The sequence below is a fragment of the Dromiciops gliroides genome, chromosome 1, assembly GCF_019393635.1.
Source record: "Dromiciops gliroides isolate mDroGli1 chromosome 1, mDroGli1.pri, whole genome shotgun sequence".
In the NCBI taxonomy this organism is placed as follows: domain Eukaryota; kingdom Metazoa; phylum Chordata; class Mammalia; order Microbiotheria; family Microbiotheriidae; genus Dromiciops; species Dromiciops gliroides.
Window position 1 is genome coordinate 288,034,967 of NC_057861.1, and position 13,654 is coordinate 288,048,620.

A 13,654-nucleotide genomic window follows, 5' to 3' on the forward strand; every position below is an offset into this window, starting at 1 on the left:
TCATGAAGGGGAGGTAATCCAAGAAGAACCTAATTTCCTTTTTTTTTTTTTGACAGTTACCAGAATAGTACATTACTGAAATACTTCAGAGATATTGTTTCCCAATGTTTATATCATTAGTATGGAAAATATGGAACTCTGGTGTAAATAGTAATACAATTAAAAATTGCTTAAATACATGAACCCAAAGGGTTGTCTTTACATTTTCAATATCAACTTTGAATGAGAACTGTAGGGATCTGGGCTTGGCCCTATAGATGGCATGCTTATCCAACTTGCAGATGACATAAAGCTATAGGAAATTTCTAATGAAATGTATAGCAGTGTCAGGATACTTTAAAAAATCTTGACAGGTTAGGGCATTTGGATGGATTTGATAAGGTGAAATTAAATAGTACTGTCACATCTTGCAACTGGATTTAAAATCAGCTTCATGAATGGAAAATCAGGATGAAATGGCTAAGTAGAAGATAATCTTAAAAATTTAGGAATTTAAGTGAACTTTAATCTCAATATAAATAAATAGGGGACCAAAAGCTAAATTAGTAAGGAAAACATTTTTTCCAGGACTAGGACAATAATGCTTCTACTTGACTTTATCATAGTTAAACTATATCTGGTGTATTGTGTCTACTAGGTTCCATATTTTAGGAAAGACAGTGATTAGCTGAAGAATATTCAGAGGACAAAAACCAGTGCAGTGAAGGATTTAGAGTTCATCACATGCAAAGATAAGTTGAATGTTTAACCTAGGGACAAGAAGACTTAAGATGTACATAATAAGTACCTAAAAGTATTAACTTTTATGTTTAAGAGATATAATAGTTGTTCCACTTGGCCTGAGATGACTAACTACAAGTGATTTGCAGTCATGAAGAAGCAGAAATAGGCTAGATATAATGGAGGGGGGGAATGGAGCCTGTCAATAATTGTATCAGTGGTGGGCATCTGGGTGGTGAAGTGGATAAATCACTGGCCTTGGATTCAGGAGGACCTGAGTTCAAATCCAGCCTCAGACACTTGACACTTACTAGCTGTGTGACCCTGGGCAAGTCACTTAACCCTCATTGCCCTGCAAAAACAAACAAATAACTTTATCAATGCTGAACTGTAAAGAGCTATGGTAGATAGTAGTGAACTCGCTCTTATATGGAACTCGCTCTTAAACAAAGGCATACTGTGGTGGGAATTCTTCAGGTATTGTGTAAACTAGATGGCCTCTATGGTGTTTTCTACTGCTGAAGCTTTATGATTCGGTGTAACTTTGTAATATATAGAATTCACAAAACATGTTCTTTACAATGAACTACTATAATTAGCACATGAGTTTAAATCTTTAAAATAACCCACAAAACTAAGGTATGTATGGGTATGTGTGTGTGTGTGTGTGTGTGTGTGTGTGTGTGTGTGTGTGTGTGTGTGAGAGAGAGAGAGAGAGAGAGAGAGAGAGAGAGAGAGAGAGAGAGAGAGAGAGAGATTGGGTATATGGAATTGGTAAACTAAAGCCTTCATGTTATTTAAACTATGCACTATATACTATACATACACACGCACAACTTAAAAAATTTATGCCTTCAAAAAGCTTATATTCTACTAGAGATCAATTGATAATTATTGAAATAATTATAGTGTAACATAAAACTTTGATGGGTCAAAAGAAAAGTGCAAATTGCTCAAGGAAAATGGAACAAAAACTTTCAGCTGTATAGTAGGTAGAGATTGAGAAAGTTTGATGTAGGAAAGGACATTTGAATTGAATTTTGAAGTGAGAGATGTTGATGAAGTGAATCATAGTCATGTGTGGGTTGGCTCTGACAGATTGCATGGAGGCATGCTAGATTTATAATATAGCTAATATTTCAGTTTGCAGTATAGAGTGTATTTTTGAGAATATTGTGAAACAAAGTTAAAAAGTTGGGTTTGGGCTAGATCATGGAGCAACATACATTCCAAGCTGTAGAGTTTTAATTTTATTCTGTCATCAATAGATGGCCACTGAGGGTTTTTGAGTAGGGGTGGCATGGTAACATATTGTGCTTAATGAAAATCCTTTGGAAACTTTGGGAAGGACATATTGAAGAGAAAAAGAATCCAAAGTCATGGAGACCATATAGGAGGTTATTTTAATAGTCTAGATGAGAGTTGATGAGTTCCAGAACTAGGATGAGTAGCTATGTAGGTAGAGAGAAAACTTATTGTGAGGCATACTGTGAATGTAGAATGAATAAGACTTAACACCTGATTTGATCTGTGGAGTGAGGTAGAAGAAAGAGCTAAACAAAACCCTATCTTTTGGAGTTTGAGGTAATAAGCAGAATTGTAGGACCATGAGTAGGAATAGGAAAATTGAAGCGAGGCCAATTTTAAGGAAAGAGTGATGAGTAAAACTTTGAACATGTTGAGCCTAAATGAATGTTTATGGTTAGATGATACTAGATACTAGATGTTTCTTTTCTGCTTACCCAAAATGTGTTTACTATTATCCAGGTAAGTTTTGGAATAATTTCTGACATTTCTATATTGGACCATATTTTCATTTTTAAAGCTAATAAGGATGGAAAATAATCGTTAAATAATTCTTAAAATGTTTTTGTAATAAAATGTAACCATCAAAGCTTACAGTTCAGAAATAGATATACATGTAAAATGTAACTCATTTAAAGTAGTATCAGCTTGGTCTAAGACTTCACTGTACTTTATCATCTTCATGTCCAGAGTTGGTCCTGATACCCTAGTCATTGAATTGAGAAATTCACAAGCAAGTGTCCCATGGGATCTGAAATGACATGTGATGCCTGTTTTGCTTGCAGTCTGTTCTTAATAATCCAAAGTTAACTGTAACTAAGTAACTTATGTGCTTCAGTGGGACAAGCTGTAAAACTGTAAACTTTCTGCATGCTCTATTCTACTCTTCCATTTTCTCTTCTGGTATACAAAAGTATTCTGAAGTGAATTTAAATGAATTTAGTGAGAGGGAGGAAGAATCAGATTTAAGGAGGAAATAATATTAGTATTAATACAAAGGGAAACATTAAAAATTATATAAATAATCCGTAATCTCCCCTAAGGATGGATGCAATATAATTCCTAAGTATCTTAGTACATTCAGTGGAAAGAGTACTACTTTAGGATTTGGAATAACTGGATCTGTTTCCAGCTCTGTTAAATACTGGCTGTCTGAATTTGGAGAGGTCATTCGATTTTTACAGGTCCATCTTTCTTTATCTCAGAAAGTAAAGAGATGAAATTTGCTGCGTTAAAGTTCCTTTTAACTCGTAAAAATATTCTCAGATTTCAAAATGCCTGATTATTTGTGAAGTTCTGAGGTCCATGTAACTACAGGACTGTGTTTTTATACTTAAACATCTCAAAAAGTATGTGACACTATTGTTATTGTGAGCTGTTACATCAAATTTACATTTTCTGGATTTCCTTCTGTTTTATAGATAAGGGCAGTGGGGTTCAGTAAAAGCCACAATGCAAAGCAATATTTTTAAACGTATCTTCATCTCTAGAAGACTTTTATTATCCTGTTTTTTTAAAATCATATGGCTTTCAAATTGAAATGGTGCCACCAGAATTAAGGTACTGCTATTAAAAATAAATTTTAGTGCAAGGAACAATATGTAGTATTTTGTTAGACCACATGGCACAAGGCAAATTAATAAAGACAATTAAATGCCAAATAATCTAAAAAAAATAATGAAATATATATTTTAAAATATGCCTCATTTTATGTACATAGTCTCTTTGAGGCTAAGAACTGTTTTTGTTTTGTTTTGTCATTGTATCCCCAGTACCTAAAAGACAGCACCTTATACATCTTGAGCAATTAAAATCTTCATTAATTTGAATTAATTTGAAGAAAAAGTAAGTTTAACCTCTTGTTATTAATCCTGTACTTGCAGATGTTATTTATACTGAACTAGAGATGATCCTAAAATTCTCCATTCTTCTTCTGCACAGCATTCTATAACTATGAAGCAGTTAAAACTTTGAATTTCTGTGAAAATACAATTTATTTTTAATCATAGTATAATAGAATCAGAGCTGTTCAGGACCTTATATGTCCTCTAGACCAAACTCCTTTTACATTTGGAAAATGAAGTACATAGACCTTAAGTAACTTGGTCAAGGTGAATCAAGTAGTAACAGGTAAGATTTGAACCCATGTCCTCTGACTCAAAATCCAATTCAACTCTTCCATGTTGCTTCTCATGATGATCATGACATCTAGATCGACACATAGAAAAACAGCATTTACATCACATAATTCCTTTCACTTAAAATCTCAAATCTTTTTCCAAAAGACTAAAAAATATTATTCTCAATTTGTAGGTAGGAACATTTTATTCTGGACTTCACACCTGGCAAGAAGCTCTAGTCATAGACAGGTAACCTTATCCTAGGACCGTAATAATCCTTGAAAGTGTTTCTTAGATTTAAATATGGTACAAATAAGGCCATTTATACTTCTTATCAAGTTTCAAATACTCCTCCAGCACTAAAACCAATTAGGTTAATTTCAGAGTATGTTTTATGTAATTTTAAACTACAGTTTAAAACTGCAAAGTTATTTTTTCAACCTCTCTGTCAATGACATCAGTTATCTTTTGCTATAAATCAATTTAAGAAATCTTGCTGGCCCACTAAGTATTGCTGATAAGAGCAGTTGTTCCATGAAACATTCCAAGATTATCGCAAGAAATTGCTTTCGTATACCATAAAAGAAGAAGGAAAAAAAAAAAAACAACAAGCAGAACATGCCTGGCAGAAACAGTTTACAGTTTTACAGCTCCTCCCATTGCAGCACATAAGTCACTAAGTTACAGTTAACTTTGGATGATCAATCACGGATTGCAAGCAAAACAGGCATCTCACACTACCTACCCTGGAGCTCCTGGGCCACTTGCTTGTGATTTTCCTTATTCAATGATGAGGGGATCAGAACCAATTCTGGACATGGAGATAGCAAACTACAGTGAAGTCTTAGACCCAACTTACACAACTTTGGAGTTTGAAACTATGCAGATTCTCTACAATTCAAGTGGTGAGTTCTCATCTGCTCATTGATGTGTCATAAAGGAAGAAGCCAACAAGAAAAGTTAAACTGGGCAAAACAACTTGGTAGTGGTATGTTGTATTAGTGGAGAATATGGGAAATGCGTTTATAGCAACAAATCAGGATCTTTACACTTCATTGCAAAATCCAAGTTAACAACATTAAGGCTAGGTTTATTTGAAAAAGAAAAACCTTGGTCTAGGTAATAAAGCAACTACAGTGTCCTGTCTTAAGTTAGATGGGGATAAGGGAAATGAGGCTTTCAGCAGCCTTTTAGTTGACCGTGAGTTATAGCAAGAAGTAATAATTATTGCCTGTGACTGAATATTTGGGGGACAATATTAGATATTATAGATGGAACAAAGTTTCATAGATATTGTGGAAATTTTGCTTATTGCCTGGTCCTACTGGCTATTACCTTTACAAGTTTCATTTGCTGTTAATGAGAAAATACTATACACATAAATATGTTATTTACTTTTTTCTAAAAATCAATAATATGGAAGGGATTGAAGTTTTTTATCAGAATGGCTCTTTACAAGCTAATGTTTAGCCAAAAGAAGCTCTTGGTATTTTTCTAGTGTAACATTTTAACTTTAAATCAGATTGTAGTTACAAATGGTAAAGTCTTTATGGAATTTAGTTTGTCATTATCTTTTAAATTGACAATATGCTTTATCAAATAAACAATCCTGTTGAGAAGGGTTTAAAATTATAATTCTGTTAACTGCATTAACTAACTTTAACTCATGAGATTGTCTGAGAGTATTTGTGGGAATCTGTGTGGAATTCAAGGTTGATGAAGATGGATATACTCAAGGCATTGATAATATTTTAGCCTACCATAAGACAGTATAATTGTAAATCTAGAACCATATATAAATCAGTCATCCAAAAATTGAGTTCTTTAAAACTTTTTTCAAGTTTTTTTTCTAAAATGCATATTACTTCACTGAGGAATTTTATATATCTATGGGTATGGATATATATATATATATATATATTTTTAGTAAGGAAAATGATGTGGCTTTAATAAGCTTGTACTGAAGTTCTCAATTTAAATTTTGTTTCCATACCTACTTATGACTCAATACATATAGTGATGAATAATGTATATGGTATTATAATCTACTTGAGATTATTTAGCTAGAGCTACAGTTAAATTTTTATATCCAACTTCTGTAATTTTTAATATCTAAAGAAAAGTAAATATATGCTAATGTCATAATAAACAATAATAAGAAAAATGTTTAATTTTCATACTCATATAAACCATATCATAAGCTATTATCAGAATATTCCAGATGAAAAAGGAATAAGTGATTATGAGATTGTGTACAACATGACAATTTGGAAATGTCCAATTTCTAATATTCTAATTTCTTCATTTATTACTTTTTTAAGTTTAAAAGCAACTTTACATAAAAAACCTAAATTTTTGTGAACAACATATTGTTATATATGCTCATAAAAGATTTAAAAATGATTTAAAGTGGGGCAGCTAGTTGGCACAATGGATAGAGCACAAACCCTGGAGTCAGGAGGACCTGAGTTCAAATCTGGCCTCAGACACTTAACACTTACTAGCTGTGTGACCCTGGGCAAGTCACTTAACCTCAATTGCCTCAACAACAACAACAAAAAATAATAAAATAAATGATTTAAAGTATGTAGTATAGCACAGTGGGTTGAACAGTGGAGTGAGAACTGAGAAATCTGGGTTCTAGTTCCAACTCTGTTTCTAACTTATTGTGTGACCTTGGAACAGTCACTGAACTATTCTAGGCTTTACTTTCATTATATAGAAAATGAAAGACCGGGAAAGAAAGTCTCCAAGACTCTTTCAAGCTCGAAAACTCTGTGGTTTTCTGGTTTCTTGTTATCTACATGTAAATAGCTCTGAATTCTTAGTAGACCCCCAAAACTATTTGGTTAAAAAGTTAAGAATATGAGACACATTTACTGAAGAAATCAGTATAAACAGTGCACTTCAATTAGGGTATGTCATTTTCTTTCCCATAAGACGGTTCTGCCACTGAACAAACCAGCATGAATACTCCAGACAACGGGGTCAACAGTCTTTGTGCCATATGTGGAGATCGAGCCACTGGAAAACACTATGGTGCCTCAAGTTGTGATGGGTGCAAAGGTTTCTTCAGACGGAGTATTCGAAAGAGTCATATTTATTCCTGCAGGTACTTGAAACGTCCCATTTGAAGACTTAACATAGCAATGTACTAGATACACTTTGGAGGTTTTTAGGTTTACACAAAAAAATATTTTTGTAACAATGAGTCATATGTGACTTGTATCCACAAACACATTTTTTTCCTAACTAATATGTAAAACTACATAATATAATACTCTTGTAGTTAAATTGTTAGTGTTCAGGAAAAAATGCTAACTTCCAGCACTAATAGATAAAATTAATCTCCTCTACCATACTTTTTCCTCAAATAAATTGATGTTATTAAAATTAGATTCTGTGACTATAGAAAATAAAATTCACAGGACAATTTCTGAAAAACTTAAGCAACTGAGATTTGTCACATTTTTCTTGTATGTGAGAAGAAGTATATTATGGAAAGAATAATAAGACTCTTACCACACATGGATCTAGAATATGACCTTAATCTAGGGAGGTCTTAGTGTCCTCTGTAAAACAAGGAAAATAATACTCATGATACCTACCTCAGGAGTTTTGTGAGAAAAAACAAAACTGCTATGTTAATGTGAACAATTAATCCCACTGTATTTATTAAATTATCACATAATGATAGAGTATGATCCTTTGGTTATCTAGCTAAACCAGGTCTTCCATGTATGTTGTATTTGTATTGTATAAACATGTGCCATTAAAAAAGAGGTGAGATTAGAATGGGAAAAATGTTTCCCTTTCTGATAAAAGGCAAATTCAATTAGATTATACCCCCTTGGGAATCAATCAGATGCTTTCAAAGAAATCACGAGTTTTGTTTCACTTTAGTACAGTTCACCATGTTATAATTTTAGTCCCTTGAAACTCTTAATATCCAGTTCTCAAAAAAAAATTTACTGAGTTCTTCCATTGTGTTTCAAATGTGTCATGACATTTAAAAAATGAAATCTTTCTCACATTTAAAAGTTTTCCTGCTTAATAAAAATACTTTGAATTTAATACTAGCTTATATCTGAAAATCTAGATTTGAAACACTGAAAAATTTTAGAGTGATTTCTTAATTTATCAAAAGATAACCTTAAATATAAAATAATCCTAATAATTGTGATAAATGATTTATCTTCCCCTCCTCCCCTAGTGATAAATAACTTTTCAGGAAGGTAGAAATTGAAATAGATCTCTTTGGAACATTGGGATTGAAACAACTTTAGGCTTAAATATCATGAAAGGGCAAGAGTAGCACATTCAACTAGCAGAAGTTTGTTTATTTATTTACTGTAGTGAATTTCAGGAATAAAGGCATACCCAATTTGTGAAACCTTCAATTCTTGCTGTCCATATAATTAATCATTTTTTAAAATGACTTTTGAAATTTCGCAAATTCTATACTTCCATTCACTGGAGGTTTTAGGATTTTGTCCTTATGATCAAAGGTTACAAGACACAGAAAATATAGGAAAATTATAAAGATTAATTAGTGCTCATTTCAAATTCATTTCCTTAGCTTTCTACCTTAAACTCTAGTCCCATCGTAAATGTTCTGTCACTTCTAGATTGACAGAATAATACTTTGTCTCTTTTCCTGGCTGGTATTATTGGTCTCCTGGAATTTTACTCACCCAAATCACCTCATTTGTGGATGCTTTTTGACCTTATTAAATGTACCACCTAATTGAATTAAATATCTTTTTCCTCCTTGATTGAGACAAAGCCAACGTTACTTTATAGAATTGCTTTAAGAGTAACTTTATCTCTCATTCTTAAACCATATTTATTTTAAGTGGCAATGCAATGTATTTGAGCTCTAGAAAGTACTTTTACCCTTGTAGGAAATAACTAATGAAGTCATAGAGGATAAAAAATTATGAAGATGACCACTGAGAAATATTATTATTTAAGTGCATGTATACTTTTACATTTAAATTAAACTCCTTTAAGTTAGTTTTAACTTCTTTTTCTTTGTAATTAATTGTAGAAATAAGATTAGAAGAATGAAGAAAATTACTATATATATGTATGTATAGAAACAAACAAACAATATATATGTGTGTGTGTGCATATATATATTTATATATATATACATAAAAATATATTAAATACTACCTTCTCACAAACAACTTAAGTGAAGTTAAATTATTTATCCATCATCATACAGCTGAGATAATGAGAATCAGATGAAAAATTAAAAGTAAGAATCTTATATTCTCAGTGCGCTGCTTGCTCTTCACTGCTTCTTTTCAATATGTGTTCTACCAATATCTTGGTACAGGAAGCTTAAGACCTTTAATGACTCATGCTGGCTATTACCATGTGCATATGACAATAACTGTATAAACAATGTGATGATTATAGCTCATTATAATGACTCCACGGAGGTTGTGACTTACACTTTCCAGGTCTGGGATGGTCATGGTGTCCTATAGAGTCATAGTTTATGGGAATGACTAAGTCTTTCATTGTATCCCATTTCATTATACATCTATGAACACAGTGTTTATATATATATATATATATGTGTGTGTGTGTGTGTATATATATATATATATATACACACACATATACACATATATGTGTATGTACATATACTTGTATTTAATAAAATATTTAATGGTTACTTATATGTATGCTACACACATACATATATATGTATACACACATATAGTACTCTAAGTAGTCTACTTCTCTTACAACATAGAAGTTAACAAAGGAATATATAATGTATCATCTTTTTCTTAATCAAATAGGTTCAGCCGGCAATGTGTTGTTGACAAAGACAAGAGGAATCAGTGTAGATATTGTCGTTTAAAAAAGTGTTTTCGAGCAGGAATGAAGAAAGAAGGTAATTTTCCTTTTGTTAGAATATGCCCAGCAACATCATTGTCACCCAATCAAGGTTTCAAGTTTAGTGTTAGGAAAAGAAAAGACAAAATAACTATCAGTAGTGTTATAGCAACTTTACCAACATGCTTTTAAAAATGAATAATCTATTTATTTTAAATAATCGTATCATATAGTTTACTTTGAGATTAAATAATACATCTGTCTGATGTATTTTCTTACCTTCTAAGTAGGTTATGTATAAGAACATATGTGTTGAATAAAATCAGAGCATTTGAAAACACATAATAGGAATAATATTTTCTGCCTATCAGTTTCACAGCATGTATACCACACACAAAAGCAAGCTCCTTATGAAGCACTTAGCCACAGAATTTCCACCTCAAAGTAATAATTTGCTAAAGAAAATCATTTTACACCCATTTTTCTATCCCTGTGATTTAGACTGTTTAGATTTCCCAAATTTCACTTAATTCAGTCAGCACAGTGCCACCCCCCAAAAGAGAAAGTAGAAAACTAAAAGCATAGAACCTGTAGTAATAACATTCTTCTATTTGCATCTTTTTCCTCAAAAGTCTTTCTAAAAGGTCATACTTAATAGATTATAAGATTAATTGGTGATTTTGTGAATGATTCCCATTCAGCCTTACTACCAAGCTTAATCCTTCACTGTGGTTCCTTTAGAAAGAAAAAAAAAGTTGAAGCACTTAACTTTTTGATATACATTTATCATATGTGTGTATTTAAATGTATATTAAGAACATTTTGAATGTAAATGATTACTTTTGTGCTATATGAATATGGAAATCATACATTCTACTTTACCTAGAATTACTATTTAAGTATTAATTCCAATGAGGAGGTTTTAAAAGTGCATATGCTTGACATTCTTTATAGAGTCATATGAAAATATTTTATAAGGTGGTCAGGAATACATTCAGAAAATGGAAGAAAACTGAATACTTTTCCACATTATTATATTTTGAAAATTTTATCTAAAGGTTATTTAAAAAAGAAACTCAGAATGTCATCATCCAACTTCTTATATATCCTTGGTAAATAAATGTTTTCCTCTGCAAATTAAGACTTAGGTTAGAGGAACAAAAAATTGTAACCTACCAGTAAATATTTTTTAACAATAATAAAACTTTAGAGTTTTCCAGTGTAAAAACTGGCCTCTTAAGAACCATAGGTTCGGGGCAGCTAGATGGTGCAGTGGATAAAGCACCAGCCCTGGATTCAGGAGTACCTGAGTTCAAATCCGGCCTCAGACACTTGACACTTACTAGCTGTGTGACTCTGGGCAAGTCACTTAACCCTCATTGCCCCACAAAAAAGAAAAAAAAAGAAAAAAAACACCTATGGGTTCCCTCTTTAGCTGACATAATTGATTAATTGATTAATATATCATAGAAGGCAGAGTTGTAAGGAATTTCAGTGATTATCTAATCTGACCACCTTACTTTACAGATAAAGAGACTGTAACTTGTAACTTGTAACTTGTAACTATAACTTAGGACTTGCCCAAGCTCATATAAGAAGTAGTAGAATCATGATTCAAATTCAGGCTTTCTGCTGAGCAGTGTTCTTTCCATTATATGTTATATTGACTCATAGTGTTGGGCATGCTTCTAAATTCTGCTGTGTAAGTAGGTTTATTTTATGAAAATGGTAAGATCAAATGACCCCATCATCTAATACTACAGCTAAACAACAAAGGGCAAAATGCACACACATGTCTGTCTTTCCCTCTGTCTCTGTCTCTCTGTCTCTCTAACTTGTCTATCATCGATCTGTCTGTAGTGTAGTCAGTCAGTCTATATAACTGAAGTCTCTAAAATTGCTTATTTAGGTTATTCAAATAAAGACTGCTTGGTGACTGTGGGGTATCATTCTGAATAAAGTAGTTGTAACTGTGTATATACTGCCCCTAAAAGATGCTAAGACTCATTTATTGTTATCAGAACATATATGACTTAATACAATCATTTGTTATGCTTCCTTATCATTCTTTGCATAAATCTGGTTAAGCATTTATGGGGAAATGTAATTTTTCTATAATTCATCTTTCTCTCCCCACAGCTGAATGAAGTAAGCTTGGTTTCTCTCGGATTCAAGTGTAGTCACTGAGATACCTTAGCTTTCAAGAAGCTTTTTTTTCTCCTCTACCCTTTTGGAGTCCACAGGGAAAAAAGCCACCTGCTTGAAACTTTTTTCCTTCATGAATGTTTAGTAAACTGCTCAAGAATCCAGGGTCTCCAAGGATAACCACAAGATTATAGGCTTAAAATGACCATAGGAATAGATTTAGTTATTTCCTATTCTTGCCCTAGTGTTTCTCACAGGAAGAAAAGGAAATTTTAGAATTTCTATGATTCACATCTTCTGTCAGTGAATATGTTCTACTCTTTGACCTAGTCAGCATTAGAGACAATTCCCTTTCCCTAGTTATCTTACAGTTTTATTAACTTAGAAAGGAGTAGAATGCAGACTATTCAAAATATAGCAGGGCAGAATGGCTGACCCAACATTTTCTGCAGCATGTGGTAACATGAAACACCTTAAATCCCAGTGTTTCATTATCTCCGGAGACAAGGCTGTCTGTTACTACTTTTTAAAGTGACAAATACTAGCTAAAAGAACATAAGTCATACCTCCCCGCTTTTCAGGGTTGCCCTTCTCAGGGCTATCAGCCACTTAAGTCTGGTAGCAAAGCGGTATTGGGAAAAGAGATCCACTTCTGATCTGAATATTGTTATCCAAATTCCTGCTCTACTAATGACTTAACTTTGTGATTTTAGGCAAGTAAGTCAACATCTCTGAGTTTTAGTTCCTTTTCTATAAAATGGGAATAATAAATTATCTACTCCACAGAGTTGCTTTAAGAATCAAATGAGATAATGTAGGCTATATAAACTTTACAAAACCACATATGTGTAAACTATTATGATTTCTAAATCCCATATACCTGCCACATATTTGCATGTATATAAATTTCAAGTAATTAAATCATTTGTTTATTGCATTCTAGCCGTGCAAAATGAACGAGACAGGATAAGCACAAGGAGAAATAACTTTGAAGGCAGCAACATTCCCTCTATTAATACATTGGCACAAGCTGAAGCTCTTTCTCGTCAGGTATGTACTGGTTACATGTTACCCTCATCCTGTTTGTAGGAGACAGGTGGTTTATCTCCTTGAAAATGTTTCATTTGGGAGGTGGAGAAGTGGGAAGGATATAAGGTTGATTTGATGGATGATGGGGTTTCTTAGGAATTAAGGCTTTTTATTTGAGGACTTACTACCAAGTTTGAAGGAATCACTCAAAACAAGCATATTTAGATTTATTTTGGTATCTAGTTCCTGGTCATGATGAATCCAGGGAAAACCTACAGTTCCAGGGTCAAGCAATCTTGGAAGCTAGAGTAGGGGAGGGTTGGCAAAAGGTACCAGGGGTGAGCAGGGTACAGTCTCAGGTGAGGACATTGGTTTTCTATCCTGTCTGTCTTTATTTAGAAGGTGGTAAGAAAAAAAATACACAAACTGACTAATCAGTTTAGACACTGAGCTCTTCTTGGGGTATAATGTGCTGGTCT

At 32.8% G+C, this 13,654-nt stretch overlaps 1 protein-coding gene across 3 annotated transcripts in view; it reads left to right on the forward strand.

Moving 5' to 3' along the window:
- The window catches only part of HNF4G (hepatocyte nuclear factor 4 gamma), a 164,384-nt gene that overhangs the window by 135,471 nt on the left and 15,259 nt on the right, over positions 1 to 13,654 (forward strand). Inside the window, exons 2-5 of one of the 3 annotated variants that reach the window (XM_043979625.1) lie at positions 7,086 to 7,257; positions 9,196 to 9,234; positions 9,965 to 10,059; positions 13,090 to 13,196. In XM_043979625.1, coding sequence (XP_043835560.1) covers positions 7,112 to 7,257; positions 9,196 to 9,234; positions 9,965 to 10,059; positions 13,090 to 13,196 — 387 coding nt within the window. In that variant the 5' untranslated portion in view covers positions 7,086 to 7,111. Of the gene's footprint in view, positions 1 to 4,932; positions 5,051 to 7,085; positions 7,258 to 9,195; positions 9,235 to 9,964; positions 10,060 to 13,089; positions 13,197 to 13,654 lie in introns of those variants that run through there. The other 2 variants (XM_043979627.1, XM_043979626.1) reach the window with 2 other exon arrangements.